The following is an 18,892-nucleotide window of genomic DNA, read 5'->3' on the forward strand; positions in this document are numbered from 1 at the left end:
TCCTGAACCTCCAGAGCAGGAGGAACCAGCTCCTTCTGAGAGTTTTGAATCAGAGCCATCATCATGGAACTGGCCTCCAGGGAGCAGCAGTCATGAGCAGGCAGAAGCCGGTCCAGTCAGCTGACCCCTGGACTGGAACAGAAGAGGGAAGCTGAAGCAGCATTTCCTCCTACTGATGTTCTCCCACTTCCCTATCAGTGTATGGAGGTGATGCAGTGGCACAAGCCACGCTGGTCCTCGAGCTCCTGCTGACGACTCCCTTCTGGAGATTTCACGTCAATCCTCTCAGCCTGAACTCACACAGTGATGCGGTCAACAATGTAGCCGGAAGCAGGTCCAGAATAATCCTGCCTTCTAATGAGGTGCAGCTGGAAGCGGGAACTGGTTTGATCCATCTGCTGCAGGTCTGCCAGCGCACTTCTGTTGTGAACTTCCCCATCTAAAGTTTTAAATCCTCATTCTGAGGTTGACAGTTCACAGCCGAGGTGTTGTTGGGGAAGCTGGATCTCAGTGGAGGGTTTTTATTTTCCACCTTTTCCAAGGAAGCAGCAGAGTCTGAAGACAAGCTTTGATCTTCACCTCTTCTTTACATTGACTTATGTCAAGAAAAGTTTCATCTCAAATATTTTTTCCTCATCAACACTTTGTCTTTTGAATAAAACAAATAGGTCCCTCATATTTGTTGTATAACGTCAAGAAAGGAATTTCTTTGCGCCTTCACTGACCCGCAATATCATTTTGTTGAGCCTATTCTGAGAGCGGGCCCTTGCACAGGGCCGACCACAGGAAGAAGATGATTCAGACGCAGGCCTCACGTGAGGCTTCGCTGACGAGGCCTGCTGAAGCAGTGTGGCCTGAGAGAAGCGTCTGCAGTCACATGCTGGGAACCGAATAAAGAAACAGTGAAGAGCAGAGGCTGACAGGATAGTGAGAGAGGAGCCAGCAGGTGCACACGTTCCTTTATTCGCGCCTGGAATCTGGCGGAGAACAGAATGAGCACTGCTGTATTTATGTGGACTATATAGAATTTGAAAATTAAAATGATCTTAAATGTAGCTGTACATTTAAATTTCTTTCATTCATAATCTAATGGCATTTGCTTTTTTTCTTCTTTTTTTTATCAAATTAATTCAGTAAATATGATTCATGGACAAATGTCAGTAACTCATGAGAATCCTCTGATGGACTGGAGACCTGCATCCATTTAAAATATTCTTGGTTTTTGCCGTTCAGATGATCACATGACATTCGCTTGTACTTTAGGAAAATAAGTTACAATGCGTAAATACCTAAAAACCAGCTGAATATTTCCTTATTGGCTGAGGATTTGAGTCACACCTTTCTTGTAGCACTTTATTGTATATGCCTTTTATTTGAATGAGATTTCTACTCACACACTATTATTAGAAATTAAGAGATATTGCAGTCCATCTGTTAAGCGGTATTACACCGAGGTGGTCTTGCAGCGGGTGTTATTTGTCTGAATAGGATAAAAATACGAAATAATAAAATAAATTAAATTATAATAAATTGAATAACACGAAATGTCGCAGATGTTTTTTTATTGTTTGTTTTAGACAGAGCAATACTGATCTCTGGTGGCCAGAAGTCATACTGCAGAACCACGCTCTTCATTTCTGCAGCCGCACTGTTGCGATTTTGATTTGAATAAAATGCTGTTTCTGATTTGCTCAAGTGTGGAGTTCCATCAGCTTTTGCTTCGCCTGTATAGTTCTGGACGAATCGCACTTACTTTGAAAGAAAATCCAGGCGTGAGGACGCGTCTGTTGTTTCGGTCATGCGCGTATGATTCTGTTGCCGAGTCAAACATTTGGACCAGAGATTGCATTGATCCCACTGTCAGAACAATGAGGAAAACTGACGCATTGTGGAAGCTTGCCCTGTTTATCAATCACCGAATCATTTAACATGTCATGAATCAATGAATTTCAATGAATATCATGAAACACATGATATTCATTGAACAGTTGACTATAATTTGCCGAGTGTTTCCGGTCTGCACTGGTCAGTAGATAGAAAAGTGCCATTGGAGCTCAGATTGTCAACAAAGTCTGTGGTCATAATGTTGTGCCGTGTGAGGCTCACAAAGCAGGCGCTTTTGCTGATGTTAAAAATATTTCAGGGCTTTGATTTTGTCGCCTTGACCTCGGACATAAAGACGCAAAAGACAGTCATGACATCGCGACAGCTATAAAGACTACAGTCTTGTGTGTGCCGTCCGAGTGCTGTTGCACGACTCTTTGGTTCGGCATCGCGGCGCTGCTGCTTTGTGTCATCAGGAAAGAGGACTAAAACATATTTTGAGGTAGAACCTTGTCAAGTCTGACTATCAATGACTTTCCTTTTTTAAGACGTCTTTAGTGTAAACAACCAACAGCTCGATTTGTTGATGGAGAAACATAATCGCAAGTTGACCTTTGACCTGATGTCCTGGTCTGATATGACCAATGAGCTGAGCGGTTACATGGCTGCTGTTTTCCAAAAAAAGCACCTTGACTTGGTGTTGTGGAAGGTGATCAGCTGTAGGCCTATTGTGACACACACAAACATCAAGTAGTGCACAGCGCATACAAACACGGCTAAATCAGCTTTGCCAGGGCTTTCACTGGCTGATCCTCTGCTCCCAACTTAGCCACCAGAGTGAGAAACGCCATGGTTCCGTGAGGCCGCTGTTCCTGGGAAGGATGCTGATGGAGGCCATTCAGAATAATGACTGACAGCTATGGATGAATGAGGAGGGAAGGGACGTGGGAGTGTGAAGTGGGCCACTGGCGTCATGTAAAACAGCTCCTCTCCAGCTTCCACACAGACCTGAATGGCAGCAGGACTTGAGCCTGCTGAACATGGCCAGACACATCATCACTCAACTGGGGGGATGTCGTGAATCTGAGTGTCCTCCAGCTCTCACTCACAGCGTCTATTTTAAGCTCTGTCCAACTCATGAAACATTCGTGTTCTATTCTTAGACGTCTGACGCCTAATGAATGAGTCCACCCCTCATGTGGAACAGAACTGTTCCTCGGAATGTGGCGCAGCAGTGTTTCACCGCAGTTCAGCGCTGGATCACATCAACCACTATCTGGCCACATCTGAAACCGTCTAGATGATGAAGCACAAAGTTGTCGTTTCAATGAAAGTGCCCAACTTGTCCGGTGACATTTTTAACGGATCGCAGAGGGAAGGAAGTTTTTTTGTCCGCGGCTGGTATCGCGGCCTGGGTCACACCCTTCCCTCCCGGCCCCCCTCCCTCGCGCCCGCCATGTTCTGGAGGAGGAGATACGTGTAGCTCGCTTAGCATTAGCATCGGGTAGCTAGGCGGAGGCGCAACAAGCCCAGCGCAGCCCCAAAAATAAGTGCAATATCGCGCTTCGTTTGTGGATTCGGTGGACGTCGTTAGTAGTTTTTATCCCCGCGGCGGCACTCTAACTTGGACGAAGTCACAAAACTGGTAAGAGGAAGAGCAAGGCAAGTGAAGGCGAGTTGTTTTGTTTCCAGGTGTCCGGGATGCAGCCTCCCTCCCCGGTGATGTCTCCACCGAGCACCCGTCTGAGCCGAGCGCTGGCTAACTAGCCCGCTCTGCTAGACGGCTAACTTATCTGCTTATAGCGCTGAGCTTATCAGCGTCGTGGCTCCATAAACCGCACGATTGCGTCCTTATCACGACCACAGCGGGTTTTACAGTCATTAAACTCCCGTTTGTTGCGTGTTCTTGAACGAGACGGCTCCACGGTGCTGGCTAGCCCTTCGTTCTCCCCGCTGCCTTTGATCCAACTTTTTACAAACGGCGTCGAAAAACTAAACACAGCGCTGTGTTTAGTTGAGACACGCGAGGGAGTTGGATAAAAGTTGGTGGTTTCCCGCGAGAAGACGGTTATACCCGTCCAACTGCATCAGGGACACCAAGTTCGCTAGCTTCTCGTCTTAGCCGCTTGTTAGAAGTTTGCGCTTCACTTGCTGCCTCTGAAATGACCCGCTAGTCTGACTTTCCGAGCTCTTTTCGTACAAACCCGGGCCAGTAATGCGACTCTCGTGTGACATCGCTTCTCGCTCTTTTGTTGGAAGGTGATCGCTCGACTGAGACGCTGTGATTTGGTTGAATCCAGCTCTCGGAGCACTGTACGTTGCCACTGTGTTCTAGAAGTTGCCCTACTACTTTGACTCTCAGCGTGTCGTCAGGCCTCCGCCTTTATCAAGAAGCCGATCAATGGTTTGACCGGCTACTTGGAACAGCTCTACGTATTTATCGGCTGTCTGGTTCGTTGGTAGTAAAGGGTTTTTGGAGCAAAACCACCTCTAAGAGAGAAGGCGTAGTGCTCGTCTGTTGTCAGGACCGTGTGTCATCAGTCACAGTGGGTGGTAGCTGCTTCGTCACTATCCCTTTATCACACCACAAGGCATTGTCTGTTTGGCATGCCACATCTCAGGGGTTCTTTTCAGTAGGGCATATTTTTATATATATATTACAGTATCACCACACTGACCCCCACCTGTGGCCCCACACTCTAATATTCTGGAATTATATGGTCGATTCTGAAAGATATTTCATTTCTGTTTGATAGTTTCTTAAATGACCCTTTAATATAGCAAAGCTCAGAAGTTATTAAAAACAATTGCAAAATAGTACTGACTACACAGATGGAGAGCTGTCTAGCAACATCCTCGCACATAGTTGCTATTGTCTTGTACATGTTCCCTTTACACAGTGGAGTGCAGGCAGCTCCCACCACTGCACCCAAATCATGGTTGGTTACAAACTAATAATAATGGTCAATAACTCCAGGCTTTTATTTTTGTTTTTTATTTCTTATTTTATTTTTTTGAAGCCAGCAGACGCCATTCTCCTGCTCACATGTGCGTGCTGTGGTCACCTGTATGGCTCTCGTAACGATACAAATGGAGCTCACTAGAACCAGCCCAGTGACTTGCTCTTCCACTATTCAGTATCTCCTCCCACTCTTTCACAACTCACAAATATTCTGTGACACACTCGCCTTCTCGATGGGAAGATAGTTGTTCGTTTGTTTTGTGGGTCTGGCCAGGTAAACCTGTTCTCACCAGTCCTTCCATGCAAGTCACAGGTTATCAATGTTTCCAGTACAGACACTTGTGCTCTCTCGATGGCGACTGTTCTGTGCCTGGGTATGTGACTTAAGCATAGTATCATCATCTTCAGCCTGGTACACAGAGACATGTAGCACTGCTTTGAGATGTGGGAGTGAATATAAGTCACGTCTGCTGCTCAATTTGGCTACAGTGAAGTAGTTGCGTCTCTCATGTTGACGTGTAAATGGTGTACTTTCCTCTTTGAAAAACTGGGCGTGTTTGCAGGCCGATGACTAAATTATAATCTGTTCATGAATTTATGTGGTCAAATGCCTCATTGAGTTGTGAATATTAGGGACCATTGTATATCACTTTAGTAATTATCTATGTAATGTATAATATCACTTCAGTAATTATATAACTATGAGATTTTTATTTGTTGCTTTACCAGCCCAAGAATGTAATATTGCGGGTCCACAGCATGAAATATATATTTTGTTGTTCATGCAATATGTTTTGTATATATTTATATATTTATTTATATATTATGTTCAATATATTTTGCATCCAGTTGAATGTTGTTGTCTTATTTGACAGCTTGATTGTCATTTCACTTTGTTGCATTGTTAAAACATACTGCAAAAAAACGGCGTCACTGTTCTTATCTTCGTATCTTATCATCAGTTCTTCAGGTATGTTTGTTATATTTTCCTTTTCCTTTTACTTTGGCTTGGCAGCAAAGTACTATCTCCGTAAATCGGACTGCATAGAAGCAGTATCTTACTGCAGTAGGCTATGACTCATGTCAATGTCACTAAACCTCCTTGGTGCCTTAATTTCACCAGTGCTGTGAGAATTATCTTTACCTGAATGAGACTTGGCAAAGAATTGTATTAATGGATGTATGTCTGGCCCCAACAACAGTGAGACTTTTCCACCAATGCTGAATGACGTGAGTATTCATGCAAACCACAGAGAAACTGCGCTTTGGTTGCCCCTGAATTTGGACTGGTGATCTCAGCACATGGAGGTGGCGAGGCAGTGTGTTGGGGTGGGGGTTGTTCCGGCCTGTGGAGGGTAAGCAGGAGGGGCGGAGTGGACAAGACAGACTCCTCTCTCTTCCTCCTGTCTGTGGAGGGTGAATAGGTAATTATAGCAGCAGATGTGTCATTAGTTCTGAGCCGTATTCATGGGGATGCAGGATGGCAAGGGAAAGTTTTTTTTTTGGGTGGGGGTTCGGGGTCGATGGGGCTGTTCTGCTTCACAGGAATCACATTTCACTGGGGTTAAGAGAATTTATGGGACCTGCTAAGTTGTTTTCTTACCCCCAATGCACACATGCTTCCACACTCTCTTCCATTCAACTGTTACTGGAAAACGTTCTCAAGTCAGGAGACATTGTTCCCGTATCTGCTGCAGTCATTTCATACTTTCATACTATTGACTGCAGCCTCACCTAACCGTCGTCATTTGTTCATGAAACACTTGGCTGTGGTGCATGTCGCTGCATGCCGGACACTGGGATCAGATTACTCAACAGGACAAGAAGTCGTCGGACTGCAGACGATTTAAAGAGGCTAGTACTATGCCTTTTCAACCTCCGGATTGCTCAATGGTGCTGGGCAATATTGTACTTTACTTCAATTGATGTTCTTCATCTCAGATATGGAACGGGGAAACTTAGATTTTGTTCTCTTGAGATTAGGTTGATTTCCATGTTCGTGCTTGTTACAAGAAATTCTGCCGGTGAATCCGCGCCTGTCGCTGTGGCGTCCAGCATGGACAAGGGAGGGTGCGCGAGTTGGAGTCAGTGGACGTGATGCGTGATTGCGCCACACTTCCTGTTTCTCATGTGTTTCTGACTGTATATGTGATAGATGCGCGGGAGGTGTTGTGACTACTCGGCTCCTGTCCTCCAGAGCTGGTCTAGTAATCCAGCCGGGTGATGCTGGGTGGGACGTGCAGGTAGTTGTTCCCCCCTGCGGTCCTCAGTAGGCACTGCACAGCTTCCTCTCAGTGCCTTAGGTGAAGCATTTTCTGATACATTTGCTGTTGCTAGGCTCAGAATGAGGAAGATTAATCCCAGCGTCTCATTTATCACCTTCAACTTGAGACTTGCTGTCTCCTACAGCAAGGTTTGCCATATAATGGATTTACTTTGACTTTTTGCGCCATGGTGTTTGAGATTGCCCACAAAATTGATATGATGTTGAGAGTGTCACATTTTGAAATATCTATTTTTTTATGTTTACATTGTGAAAGTGTCAATGTGTAGTTGAAGGATATTTGTTTTTGCTATTATTTCTCTGCCGCTCTGACACTGTGATGCAATGTGTTTTTCAAATCTCAGAGGTTTGAAGATCAAAAATGCTCTTCAGCTCCGCAAGACTGCTGTAGAAAATCTGTCAACCTGCTCCACCACTTCAGTAGGGTCTCCGCCGCGTCCCTGCCCACTCTGCTGATATCAAGCAGGAGCGGTTCAACAAAGATGATTTGTCTGACCCAAGTGTCATGTTTGCTTTTTAGAGTTTTTGGGAGCAAGAATATAATTGCAGTTTGCAAACTGTCTACTAGAGCCTTTTGTTTATATTATTAGCCTATCTCCTGTGGCCAAGCGGACCTGTGCCGAGAGGATTCATTGTTTGGAGTTTGTCTACTTTAATGCACTTCTAGTTTTACTTACTACTATGTTTTTTGTCTTGTTTGTTGGCCTCATATAAATGAAAAAGTTTGTTGTGCTTTTTTTTTAAACGGCTACTGGAATATTTCTGAAAACGTATTCGTGTTATTCGGCTTCAGTGACAAATTTTCTTTTGGGTGCTTCCCTAATCTTTTTCCTCTAGAATTTCTTGTTTCGTCATTCTTGAGCATTCTAAGTAAAGCTGCATGACATGTTTATCCATATTTATATGATCCTTCTGTGACTCTCCTTGTTTGCTTCTGTCAGCACTAACACTAGTTCATGTCACTCCTTTATTATAGCTCTCTGTCGCAGTGGTGGAAATGCTGCCTATTCACTTTTTCAACTGCTATTTTTTTATCATAAGTTGAAACAAGATGTGTACACTGCAGAAATAATTTCTGAAATATATCTCCCTTACTGTTTGATTGTATATCATTAAATTGCTATTCATTGTGCTACGAGCTAATGAAATGGTATGCATTATTTTGTCAGTGTGAATTAAATCAGTTTTCTGTATGATGCTCTTGAGGCAATGGTACATTTTGGAATGACTAAATGGAAATGCTGAATGACATGAATATGAAAACTGCAGGTGAACTCACCCCACAACTGTAAACAAAAGCATTGTGTGTATGTGTGGCTTTGGTATCTTTATCCATCTGGTTTAGCGCTCCACAGCACAGGTGTGTGCAGTACGTGTGACTCCGCAGTGGCACACCCCTCACCAGTGGACGGTTGGTTTTCCCCTGCTCACTTTCAGTAACTTGCATTTGTCTGTCCTAGGTGATGGTGCGGTTGTGTTTGCAGCGCAAACCGGCTGTGTGAAGATGGTTTTAAGAGAAGCGGTGCTGGAGGACTCAGGAACACTCCACTGGCCTGCAGCAGACTCATAAACACACCGAAGATTTACACACAGAGCAACGTGCCGTGAGAAAGGACACGCACGGACACTAATCACTGAAAGGTTGACAAAACTTTCAAGGTCCTCCAGTGGTGTGAGATTACTTTTTCTTGCCTGTGACCCCCTCTACATCACCAAAATGCCAAGTTCAACGATTCGACGCCAGATGAAGAACATGGTGAACAATTACTCTGATGCAGAGAAGAAGGTCAGAGAGGCCACTTCCAACGACCCCTGGGGTCCATCCTCTTCCCTCATGTCAGAGATTGCAGATCTTACGTACAACGTGGTGGCCTTTAGCGAAATCATGAGTATGATATGGAAGCGGCTCAACGACCACGGGAAAAACTGGCGTCACGTCTACAAAGCTCTCACTCTACTTGATTACCTGATCAAGACGGGTTCGGAGCGAGTAGCCCTGCAATGCAAGGAGAATATCTTTGCCATCCAGACCCTAAAGGATTTCCAGTACATCGACCGAGATGGAAAGGACCAGGGCATAAACGTGCGGGAGAAGAGCAAGCAGCTTGTCGTTCTCCTCAAAGATGAGGACCGTCTCAAAGGCGAGAGGTATGGAGTTCATGCTGTGCTTGAGTGTGCGTGAGACCTATGAGATGGGAGATGCACACAAGTGACTGCAGAACTAATGCTCATCTTCCAGTTGATGAGGACTAGGGAAAGGATAAACATTGAAACGTACCTCGCATGTACACTTTCATTTGCACATTCTGTCTTCATATCATTGCTTCACCGCTCTGGCAGATTATCTGTGAGCAGATGTTGAGGTGCTGTTACGGTCCACATTCCCTCCAGTGTGAAATTGATTCTGTGAACTCTGTGCTGCATCGGAACATTTGTCTCACTTGGTCGACTTAACATGTTGATTGTGTTCTATATAGAATCCCTGTAGAAGCTCGTTGCCAAACACATGGTTATTTTCTCTAAAATATAATTGTAGAAAGCTTTAGTGAGAGAAGACGCCACAAAGGAAGCAGACTTAATCCATTTGCTTTTTCAGGTCTCAGGCTTTGAAGACAAAGGAGAGAATGGCCCAAGTCTCCACTGGGAGCAGTCAGATGGGTTTTGGACGGGGTTCATCTCAGCCCAACCTTTCTACTTCCTACAGCGAAGAGTATGGCCGCTCAGAGGGGTCTCCTGCATCCTACCATGGCTGTGAGTATCCCTCATTTTCTTCACCAAGGGAAGCATCCATATGCAAGAGGAATCTGCTTGTCTTTATAAGATAACCTCCTTTATTTTGGGAGTGATAATCAGCTGACCTTGTCAGTCTGGCACAAAAAAATGCTTTGTGGAATGTAGCTCCTCTTTCTGCTCCTGGTAAACATGGCTGACATATTCCAGAACATCTGGATTGGCAATCCAATGAACAGTTCAGTGCATCTGCTTTCTCCATTCATAATGTCGGATTCACTTGGTTACAGAGTGAATGATGAGTCAACAGTTTCTCACCTCATTATGTTTTGCTCACTGGTGATCACTGGCTGAGGATGTACAAGTCAATGGAAAGCTGTGAGCTGAATTCAAAAAGGAGCTAGGAAATTAGCTGATGCAGAATGTCAGAGCTCAAAGTACTGAGAGGTGGTCACAACAAAGGCATGAACCTTGGCCTCCTTTTCTTTAACCCTCTGACCCAGAGCCCTGCACGCCAGTTGTCTGTGGGAGTGCTTGCATGTATCTCACAGCGTGGATCTGGCCTGCCTGATCAAGTGGAGTTTATCGATGACATTGTGTGTGGCCTATATTTGTGAGCATGGGCTCCGCATATCTGTGCATCTACCTCAGATGTATCAAGACTTTGCCTTTTTTACATGAGACGCATCCAGCCATAAATGTCAGGCGTAAGATTCTGCTTTTAATGTTGTTGAAGCTCAAAACAAGTCTGGGAAAGCAAATGCCCCATAATGTCCCAACTCCATCGGCAGCGTTGTTTGTTTTTATGTATTGTTCACATAGAATGAGTAGTTCAGTGAGGCGTCAAGGAAAAAAAATGCAAAGAAACTTTTAAATGTCATCTTTTTTGCTTGGAAGCTTGCGAGGAATGCACATGTATTGGAATTGCCCATATGTGGACAGTTCCCACGGTGGAAGGCGGGTACAGTTTGACCTTGACGTGTGTTTATTTGTCTTGGACTTGCTTGTGATCTTGTGCTCCGTTTGATGTTGCACTGCATGTCCAGTCTGGATTTAGTTTTTTTGCATTGTACAAGCTTAGTCACAACACAGTGACTCCACATTCAGCTCAGAGGAGCTGAGAACGAATGATGGGTTTGACTTTGCAACAAAGACGGAGTAGGTCCAAATAACAATGAGAAGTGATCCAGATCCTCGTCTGACAAGTTCCTTTTATTATGCTCTCAGATTGTGACGTGCATGTCGCCTTGCTGTGGTGATGCCTTCCTCTGTGTGACACGTGCGTCTGTGTTGTTTCGCCGCGTGGAACGGTGTAATCCAATCAGCAGAGGACACTCATCCTGAAAAAGATTGTCACCTGGCTGAAATAACAAATAGGAAATGCTGCTTCTTCTGAAGTTATGGCCACTTTGGATGTCTGACATTCTTTTCCCATGAACATTTGCAACACACCTCATTTATGGTGTAAATACCAAGATTGTTCCTGGTTGGTTTGAACACCAGACACCTTCACTGTGGTTGCTACTGCCAAGTAATGTCCACAGTTACCACCGTGGATATGCTTTTTGGCCTGACATCCTCCGCCTGTCAACAGACCGTAACAAGTTCCCATATGTTGATGAAATTGACAGTGGATTTGACAGAAGAGTGATCGTCTGGTATTCGATTTACTGATGTGAGTGCTGTGTATGAGGAACTCGAACCTCCACTCAGATTGATATTTGCTGGGCAGCGAGGAGCCACACACACAAGCGAAGTGAGAGGGCACACAGGTCTTAGAGCTGGAAGATGTACGACTCTACTGAAATCTGCGCCTGTTTGTGTGACCAAGTCAGAATATGGCTCGTAGGACAGCTCACATATGAGAGACTGAAGTGTGAGCTAGCACGCCACGTGGGGCCAATCGGACCACACAAATGTAGCCATTTATCACGTCGTTTTGGTGTAATATTGAAGAGGCTGCTGCATGGAATCACTTCTGCCTTTGCTTTTAGCCACATCTCCCAATGCGGGTTCAGAGCTGGAGCAAGCCAGGCCCCAGACAAGTGGCGAAGAAGAGCTTCAGCTGCAGCTGGCTCTGGCCATGAGCCGGGAAGCTGCAGAGCAGGTGAAGTAACCTTCAAAACATTAAGGTACCTTTATTTGTGTAGATATTAGTTGGAGAAGGTGTGTGTGGCATTCACTTCATCCTGCACAACCCCTGGACACGCCTGGATCAGCTAATGGTGTTAAATGTTATGTAATGTTAAAGTAGACATCAGTTTCTCACATGAATTACTCTTGCTAAACTCATGTATCCATGTGCGTACAGGAGGAGCGTATACGGAGGGGGGATGATCTGCGACTACAAATGGCCTTAGAGGAGAGCAAGAAGGAAGGTCCTGGCTCTGCAAAACTACCCAAGAAGAAGAAAGAGGTAATTCCCAAGGATGAGTTGTCCCATTTATTGTGTGGTTTCATGTCAATGGCGCTGTCACTAAAGCACTCCCACCATAAATGAATGTACCAACATACACAAAAAGATGAAAAAATAACTTGAGTTTCTGTCCAAAATGTTTTCAGCCACAGTCTTCCTTGATGGACCTTATGGATGTTCCTGAGCCAGGTGCCAGTGGAGACCCCTGGGGTGGAGTCAGGCCTGCGCCTGGCGCAGAATCGGTTGATCCCTGGCAGCCATATGGTAAACCCTCTTGCACACCTCTGGCCGGCTTGTACATGCGACCTGCACATGAGCGCATGGGCTTTTTCCAAAGAGCTGGATCCTGCGGTTGCTCCTCAGCACCTGCAGCTTCTAGAACTGTGACCCTTTGTTGAATAGGAATGCTGCTCTGCAGGCCTGACAGCATTTCTGCTCAGAGCGAAGAGGAGGGGGCAGTGGGAGGATGTCACAGGATCATGTTGTGAAGTGAAAGACCTCTGTGGCAAAATGTGGCATCATTCAGTGACACTTGACCAGTGCTTGTCTCAACGTTCACTGAATTCAAGTGGAGCTAACTTGTGTGGTCTTTTATACTTTGCTTTTCCCCCTGATATCGAGGACATGATTGTGATGATCATCCATCTCTCCTGTCTAGTTTCTCAGCCCAAGCCTGCTGCCCCAGTGGACCCGTGGGGAGCCCCTCCCTCTGTACCGCCGATCAAGAGCAGTGATCCCTGGGCGTCAAACTCAGCCCCCGCCTCTGATCCCTGGGGATCTGCCGCCACTCGACCCAAGGCCTCGAACACAGGTGCTCATAAGAACACCGTCTTCCGTTCATCCCTTTCTGCCGTCAGTACTACATAACTGCGTGCTTCTTAATACTGTATTGTCCTTGCCTCAATCCCATGCTCATCGGACTGTATTGTCTGTTTCCACTGTGTGTGTGGCATCTCTGCTTTGTGTGTCAATTTTTGTGTGCGTTGTCCCCCCCACAGGTAGTTTTGACCTGTTCACGTCCTCCAATGGTACGTCTAAAGAGGACTTCTCAGAGTTTGACAGCCTGCGCTCCTCCTCCTCTGTCCCTACTGGTACTCACCCTATCCTCTGGTGTCTTCTACCTCTGATCAATGGGACCTGTGGGGCACATATTCACACGTTGCACCTTCTGTTGGTAGATGTCACCTCACTGGAGCAGAATGACGCTGGTGCTGTGGCAGCCATTTTTAGCCTCTATACAAGAGATCGTTTGCAAATTCAGTCAAAAGCTGCTGGAATAGCTCTCACTGCTCCCTGCTCCAGCCTGGTCCCAGATCTGTGTAGCTTTTATGGGCGTAACAAGAAATGCATACTAACACCAACCCGCCTGGAGAATCCTTGTTTGCGGACGGACAGGAACTTGGGTCAGGAACTGGCTGCGATAGAAGGGACATGTGTCGACCAGGCACAGGGCAAACTGTTGAGGATGTCAGAAACACGTTTGACTTGTGTTAGTCTGAAAGAATTGCTCATTTTAAAGTGACACTTTTACAACTCAAGCAGTGCTGCTGAAATGCTTCAGCATGTGACACCCTCAATTTATGAGACCAGGCGTGTTGCCAGCTGGTCAGATGACTGTCATGTAATTCACCGTGGCTGCCGCCATGACATCCTACTCTGGTGCTCACCTCTAAGCTTGGCCGACACCTTCAGGTGGTCACTGTGGATCATTTACTTGCTTTGATGCTAAGGAGAGGCTGGGACCTAGAGAATGAGAAGCTGCTGACCAGGGTTGTGCAACAAAGAATGCTGTCACATGTCATTGCCTTCCATTTGTCCAGGTGATGGTGGCATTCCTTCTTCCGTTCCATCCCAAGCAAGCCTCGCCAGCAGCGGCAGCCTGGACCTCTTTGACCCGCTGCCCACATCTGCTTCCACCACCACAAACCCAACGAGAAAAACTCCAGAGTCTTTCCTGGGTCCCAACGCTGCCCTGGTCAACCTGGATTCTCTGGTGACCAAACCGGCCCAGCCGGCGCCAGTGGTCAACCCTTTCTTGGCTTCCACAGGTAGGAAGAGTCGTGGAAAATGTTTTGCTCGAGGGGAAGGGGTTTCAGGTGTCTGATGAATCGGTGGAGCCTGTTGCTTAGTTTTCATTTGAGAGAATCAAGATCAAGAGTGGGACGTGTTTTCCATGACAGTTCACACCTTTCGGCAGAGTCCAAAGTGGAAATGGGAGCAGTGGTAAGACTCATCTTGTTCCTCTGTCTCCACCAGGTGGCGTCGCTCCAGCTCCAGCCGCTCATGCCAATCCATTCCAGGTGAGCCAGCCGGCGCCCCCCACCCTCAACCAGATGAGGGTGAGCCCCATGCCGTCTGGCTTCGCCATGGGGGAGCCCATGCCCCTGGCCACCATGGCGGCCCAGCCCATCGCCATGGTCCCCTTGGCAGGGATGGCTCCCATGGGGCACCTGGTGCCCGGGATGGGCGCGGCCTCCATGTCCATGCCTCAGCCGCTGATGAGCATGCCCCCCACGGCCGGGCAGCAGGCCAGCGGAACCACCAACCCCTTCCTTTTGTGAGGGCTGCTGGGCCTCTCTTCCAGACCAAAAGGTGTGTCCACCTTAACCCCGTGACCCCGCCCGACCAGCCCGTCTCCGACGCTACAAGCTGCCTATCCTGTGTGATGATTGTACCAGCAGAGATGCTGCAGTGACGGGACTGACAGTACTAACGCCAGGATCTTATCTCTCTCTTCACTAGAGCTAATCTTTTTTAAGCCCTTTTAGCAAGCGTGTGTGTGAGAGCGTGTGTGTGTGTTAGTCCTTTTACACTGTGTCTGTTCCAGTGGAGTGAAGCGCCCACTGTGGATGCTAGGTGTGTTTCCACTCCACTGCCTGTGTGCGTGTTACTAAGCAGGGATTTTGCACATGACTTGGGCTTCTTCTCTCTCTGTTGGGCTCACCGTGACACCTTAGCGCAGGGGAGGACTGATGGTGCTGCAGCCACCCTCAGCACCACAAACCCAACGTCTGACCTGTTGTCAGACCAGCGTGACTCTTCTCTGACGGCATCAGTATTGTGATACAGTGTTGTCTGCGTCAGGGGTCAAAGGGAAGGTCAGGAAAGGGCCAAATTAAAGCAACACTCATTGATCATCTAGAATCTCTAAATCTCATCCCCACCCCACGTGAGCGCTGTCACACTCCTGGACTGGTTCCAGTCCCACCAGTGGAACAAACAGCTGCAACCTTTGTTTTTGTTTTTCATTATTTACTCGTTGTATGTAAATCCATAGCCGTTCTGAAGGCGTGTGCTAGTGAACCCACGTGTCACCTTGACCCTACTTTGTGTCTTAGGTTCACCGAAGTCCTGGCAATTTGCTCATCTGTTCTTATCGCTCTGGGACTCTGTGTTACTTTTAAAGTGTATCTTTCATAGCTATGTTTTGTTCCTGGAGCGGAAGTGGAGCAGTTACATCTGGTGGCGCTGGCGTTTGAGAGACTCTACCCAGCAGCACGGGACGTTTCTCACTCAGCTGCTCCACACACACATGTTCATGAACCCAATTGGAACCATCTAAAATTGACAGGACAAAATGAAACCTCACATGGAATATACTTGCTCTGGAGCTGCTGAGGTGACCTCACATGGCAGACGCCCGTTTGTTCATTCATGTACTAGAGCTCTCAAGCTGATGAAGCTCCTTGCGAGGCAGTGGCAACTTGTGGCGAGCAAACGGGCTTTCTCCCCACTAGAAATATGCAACTGACTGTAAGTGTTGAACAAGGAACAACGTATTGTTACTTCAGACATCACCTGCCTTGATCGTAGCTGAAGCATTTAAAGAACAAACCCTGAGCTGTTGTGCTTCTTTGTATCGCTTTTATCACCAGAACTAACTCTGTACATCCTTCTGGGAGCAGGCTGCTTTTTTTTTTAAAATCAGAGACCATCTGTTGGCATTATAACTGTATAAAATAATTTATCATTTGTACTATTGTAACATACTGTTCTTCTGTATACCTTTTGTTATCTGTGTAATGGGTTGTTTTGTAGGCAAAGTCACCGTGGTATTTTAATGGCATCTTTTAACAAATGGAACGCGGCAGGACACCCCCTGCTGGAGGACAAGTGTAGCTGCATTTGGTTCTAAATAAAAGTTATCACTACAGCTGAGGCTCGTGGTCCTTGGATTTGATTCCATTGGTGTTACAGTTGCGCAGACACTCAGGAGCATGTTTGGATGAAGGTCAAAGGAAGATCAGCCTGTTGCAGTACACTATGGGACTTGTCTTCAATAATGTTGTCATTACGTTTTAAATGTAGTTTTCGTGTATCCTTTTGGGACAGACAAATGCAAGTGCATGTTTATTAAAAAAAAACAAAAAAACAAAAAACAGCCAATCAGAACCAAGACTGCAAGATGACTGAATCAGGAAGCGGGCTCTTCTGACGACAGAGAAGCATGTGAGTGTGTGTTGGTCGGCCCCGTGTCGTAGCCTAGCTTCTTCATGTCTTTGGTCATGATGTGGAAGGAGGCAGTGACGAACCCTTGCGAGCGAACGCGGGTCACTGCAAGTCAAACACAGCGAGACTCGAGGTCAAGGGTTGATCGTGCAGGCACCGCATGGGCACCCCTCACTTGGTGAGTCAAGTTGCAGCAACACCCACCTTCTCTGCCTTCACCCTGCGCGACGACCTTTGGGTCTGTGTACTCTGGCCGGCGACCCAGCAACCAGCTGTGGAAGACAGACAACACAGCAGTGAGGAGCATGAGGTAGAGCGCCACCTGATGGACACTGTCCAGTCCTGACTCACCTGGTGAACTTCTGAAGTCTCCAGGTGGGCTCGGGAACAAACATGGGGAGGGTCCGTGTGTGTCTGGCGGGCGCACAACAAGGGCGGAGAATTAAGGATTGTTTCTTCCCTCTCCAACAGGCTGCAGGTGAAAGCAAACTCACTGTCCTGGAGAGAAGGGGACGTGCGTCGCGCCATATCCTCTCACCACGTCGTTGCCAAACACATCCGGACCGTAGACGCTCAGCACCAGCTGCGGCCCTGCGTGACACCCAAAACACACACACACTGGGGTGATGGTGGCTGGACACGGGTGAGATAGATACGTACACCCAGAGGGGTTGGTGCTCTTGAAGGTGATCTCTAGTGGAAAGTTCCAGATCAGTGTGTGAGAGGTCTGGCTGCCTTTGCATGTGATTTGGGTGATGCCTTCCTCTAAACCCTGCAGACAGAAACAAAACACACGGTCTCACACAGTCCTGTGAGACGGACGGTCCATCGGAGCCAGATCTGTTCCACGTCCTGCACTCACCGAAGTTGGAGCCCAGTCATGGCCGTAAACGAAGCAGTACTTGCAGTACAGCTCGTCGTAGTCAGGAAACTACAGGCAATAGCACAAGTCAACAACATCTCACTGGCAACTGCTAAGGCTGCTAGCTACAGCGCTAACTCACGTTCGCTCCTTCAATCTGTCCGTTTACCGTGAGAAGAAACACCGACGGATTCACCGCAGACATCGCAGTCTCGTTTAAAAGTCATGCGGTTGGTTGCCGCCGCTTTAATGGATCCAGCTGACGAGAGGCTTGAGCTATTAACGTTAGCTAACGTAGCGAGCCACAGCGCTGCTGGTCCTGGTTGCTAAGGAGACGCTTTCCATCTCTACGGAAGCCGGCGAGGATAAAAAAAAAACCTCTCGGAGCTACCGCGGATAGCCACAAGATGGAGGCGTCACACATGCTATCTGCAGCGGAAGTTGTTGAAGGTGTGTAGAACGTCCGAGTTTGTTTTAAATGATACAATATGTATCTGTTTTAATGGAGACTGTAGCAAATGCCTCAATATTGTGCGCCATATGTGCGATATGGCCGAAGGCTAGCGGACCGTGTTTGACGCAGCAGAAAAGCCAAACGTTTCCCAGAGTTGCCTCAGGAACACTGTAGGTCCCAATGCTGACTATTGAGCCGGGTTTCTTTTGGTGGCAGAGACCACGCTGCTGGGCTGCGGCTCGGTTCTCCCTGTCCATCTGGGAGTGTGTGGGTGTGGCTGTGTGTGGGTCAGAAGGGTGACTGGTTGTATTCCTTTCTTATTAGATGACAATGGAAATCCTGTAATCCTTCTTTCAATCCTCTTAGTTTGTCTTGAACATCTTCAGCTTCTGGTGGAACAACAGTCCAGTCCAGACGTGGCCCTTGGCCTGGATTAATGTGGCCCTCCCGACTCATTCATTTCTGTTGATATTCCAATTGTTACTCAGAAAAACCAGCATGGTTCTGCTTTCTCCTTGTAGTCACAAAGTTCGAGTCCTTCTGACTGTGGAATCCTGGGAAACTGGATTGCCACCCTGGGCTGGTCCTTGACAAGTGACCAAGGACATGAGGGACCTCCTGATCCTCGCGCTCCTGCTCTGCTTGGAGTCTTCCGATCTTTCCTGTTGGAGCCTTTCATCTTCTTCTCGTCGTCCTCTCATCCACGTGCCGCAGTTGTTCCTCCACTCCTCTTCCTCCAGTGCTCTCACTCCATCTTCCCGCATGGCCTGGTTTGCTTCCCTCCTGACTGTCTTCTATTTTCCCCGCTCTCTTCTCGAATGATGTAATTCCCCTTTGATGGCTGCAGTCGTCCTCTGTCCCTCCTCACTTTGTTGCGGTCAACATTTGTGACGGGTGATTATTGAGGTCGT

At 47.1% G+C, this 18,892-nt stretch overlaps 2 protein-coding genes across 6 annotated transcripts; one reads left to right on the forward strand and one right to left on the reverse strand.

The window, feature by feature from the left end:
• The first annotated feature begins 2,252 nt into the window (after positions 1–2,252).
• On the forward strand, positions 2,253–16,388 carry epn2 (epsin 2). 4 transcript variants are annotated; one of them, XM_053851905.1, is made up of 10 exons: positions 2,253–2,326; positions 8,531–9,218; positions 9,667–9,821; positions 11,795–11,907; positions 12,112–12,216; positions 12,363–12,480; positions 12,875–13,027; positions 13,215–13,307; positions 14,037–14,264; positions 14,473–16,388. In XM_053851905.1, the coding sequence occupies exons 2-10, from the start codon at positions 8,788–8,790 to the stop codon at positions 14,775–14,777; spliced, it is 1,701 nt and encodes a 566-aa protein (XP_053707880.1). In that variant the 5' UTR covers positions 2,253–2,326; positions 8,531–8,787; the 3' UTR covers positions 14,778–16,388. The 4 variants fall into 4 exon arrangements, with proteins under 4 accessions (XP_053707880.1, XP_053707879.1, XP_053707881.1 ...); XM_053851904.1 differs by lacking the exon at positions 2,253–2,326 and adding an exon at positions 3,288–3,469; XM_053851906.1 differs by lacking the exon at positions 2,253–2,326 and adding an exon at positions 3,289–3,469 and having other exon boundaries at positions 13,215–13,244.
• Positions 16,389–16,512: 124 nt separating this feature from the next.
• Positions 16,513–17,891, reverse strand: b9d1 (B9 protein domain 1). 2 transcript variants are annotated; one of them, XM_053851909.1, is made up of 7 exons: positions 17,670–17,890; positions 17,528–17,596; positions 17,326–17,437; positions 17,160–17,256; positions 17,017–17,079; positions 16,870–16,937; positions 16,513–16,770 (listed from the first exon to the last, which is right to left on the reverse strand). In XM_053851909.1, exons 1-7 carry the CDS (start codon positions 17,730–17,732, stop codon positions 16,631–16,633), a joined length of 612 nt encoding a protein of 203 aa, XP_053707884.1. In that variant the 5' UTR covers positions 17,733–17,890; the 3' UTR covers positions 16,513–16,630. The 2 variants fall into 2 exon arrangements, with proteins under 2 accessions (XP_053707884.1, XP_053707883.1); XM_053851908.1 differs by having other exon boundaries at positions 17,160–17,437; positions 17,670–17,891.
• Positions 17,892–18,892: the final 1,001 nt, after the last annotated feature.

Source organism: Synchiropus splendidus, chromosome 19, assembly GCF_027744825.2.
Source record: "Synchiropus splendidus isolate RoL2022-P1 chromosome 19, RoL_Sspl_1.0, whole genome shotgun sequence".
Lineage (NCBI taxonomy): Eukaryota > Metazoa > Chordata > Actinopteri > Syngnathiformes > Callionymidae > Synchiropus > Synchiropus splendidus.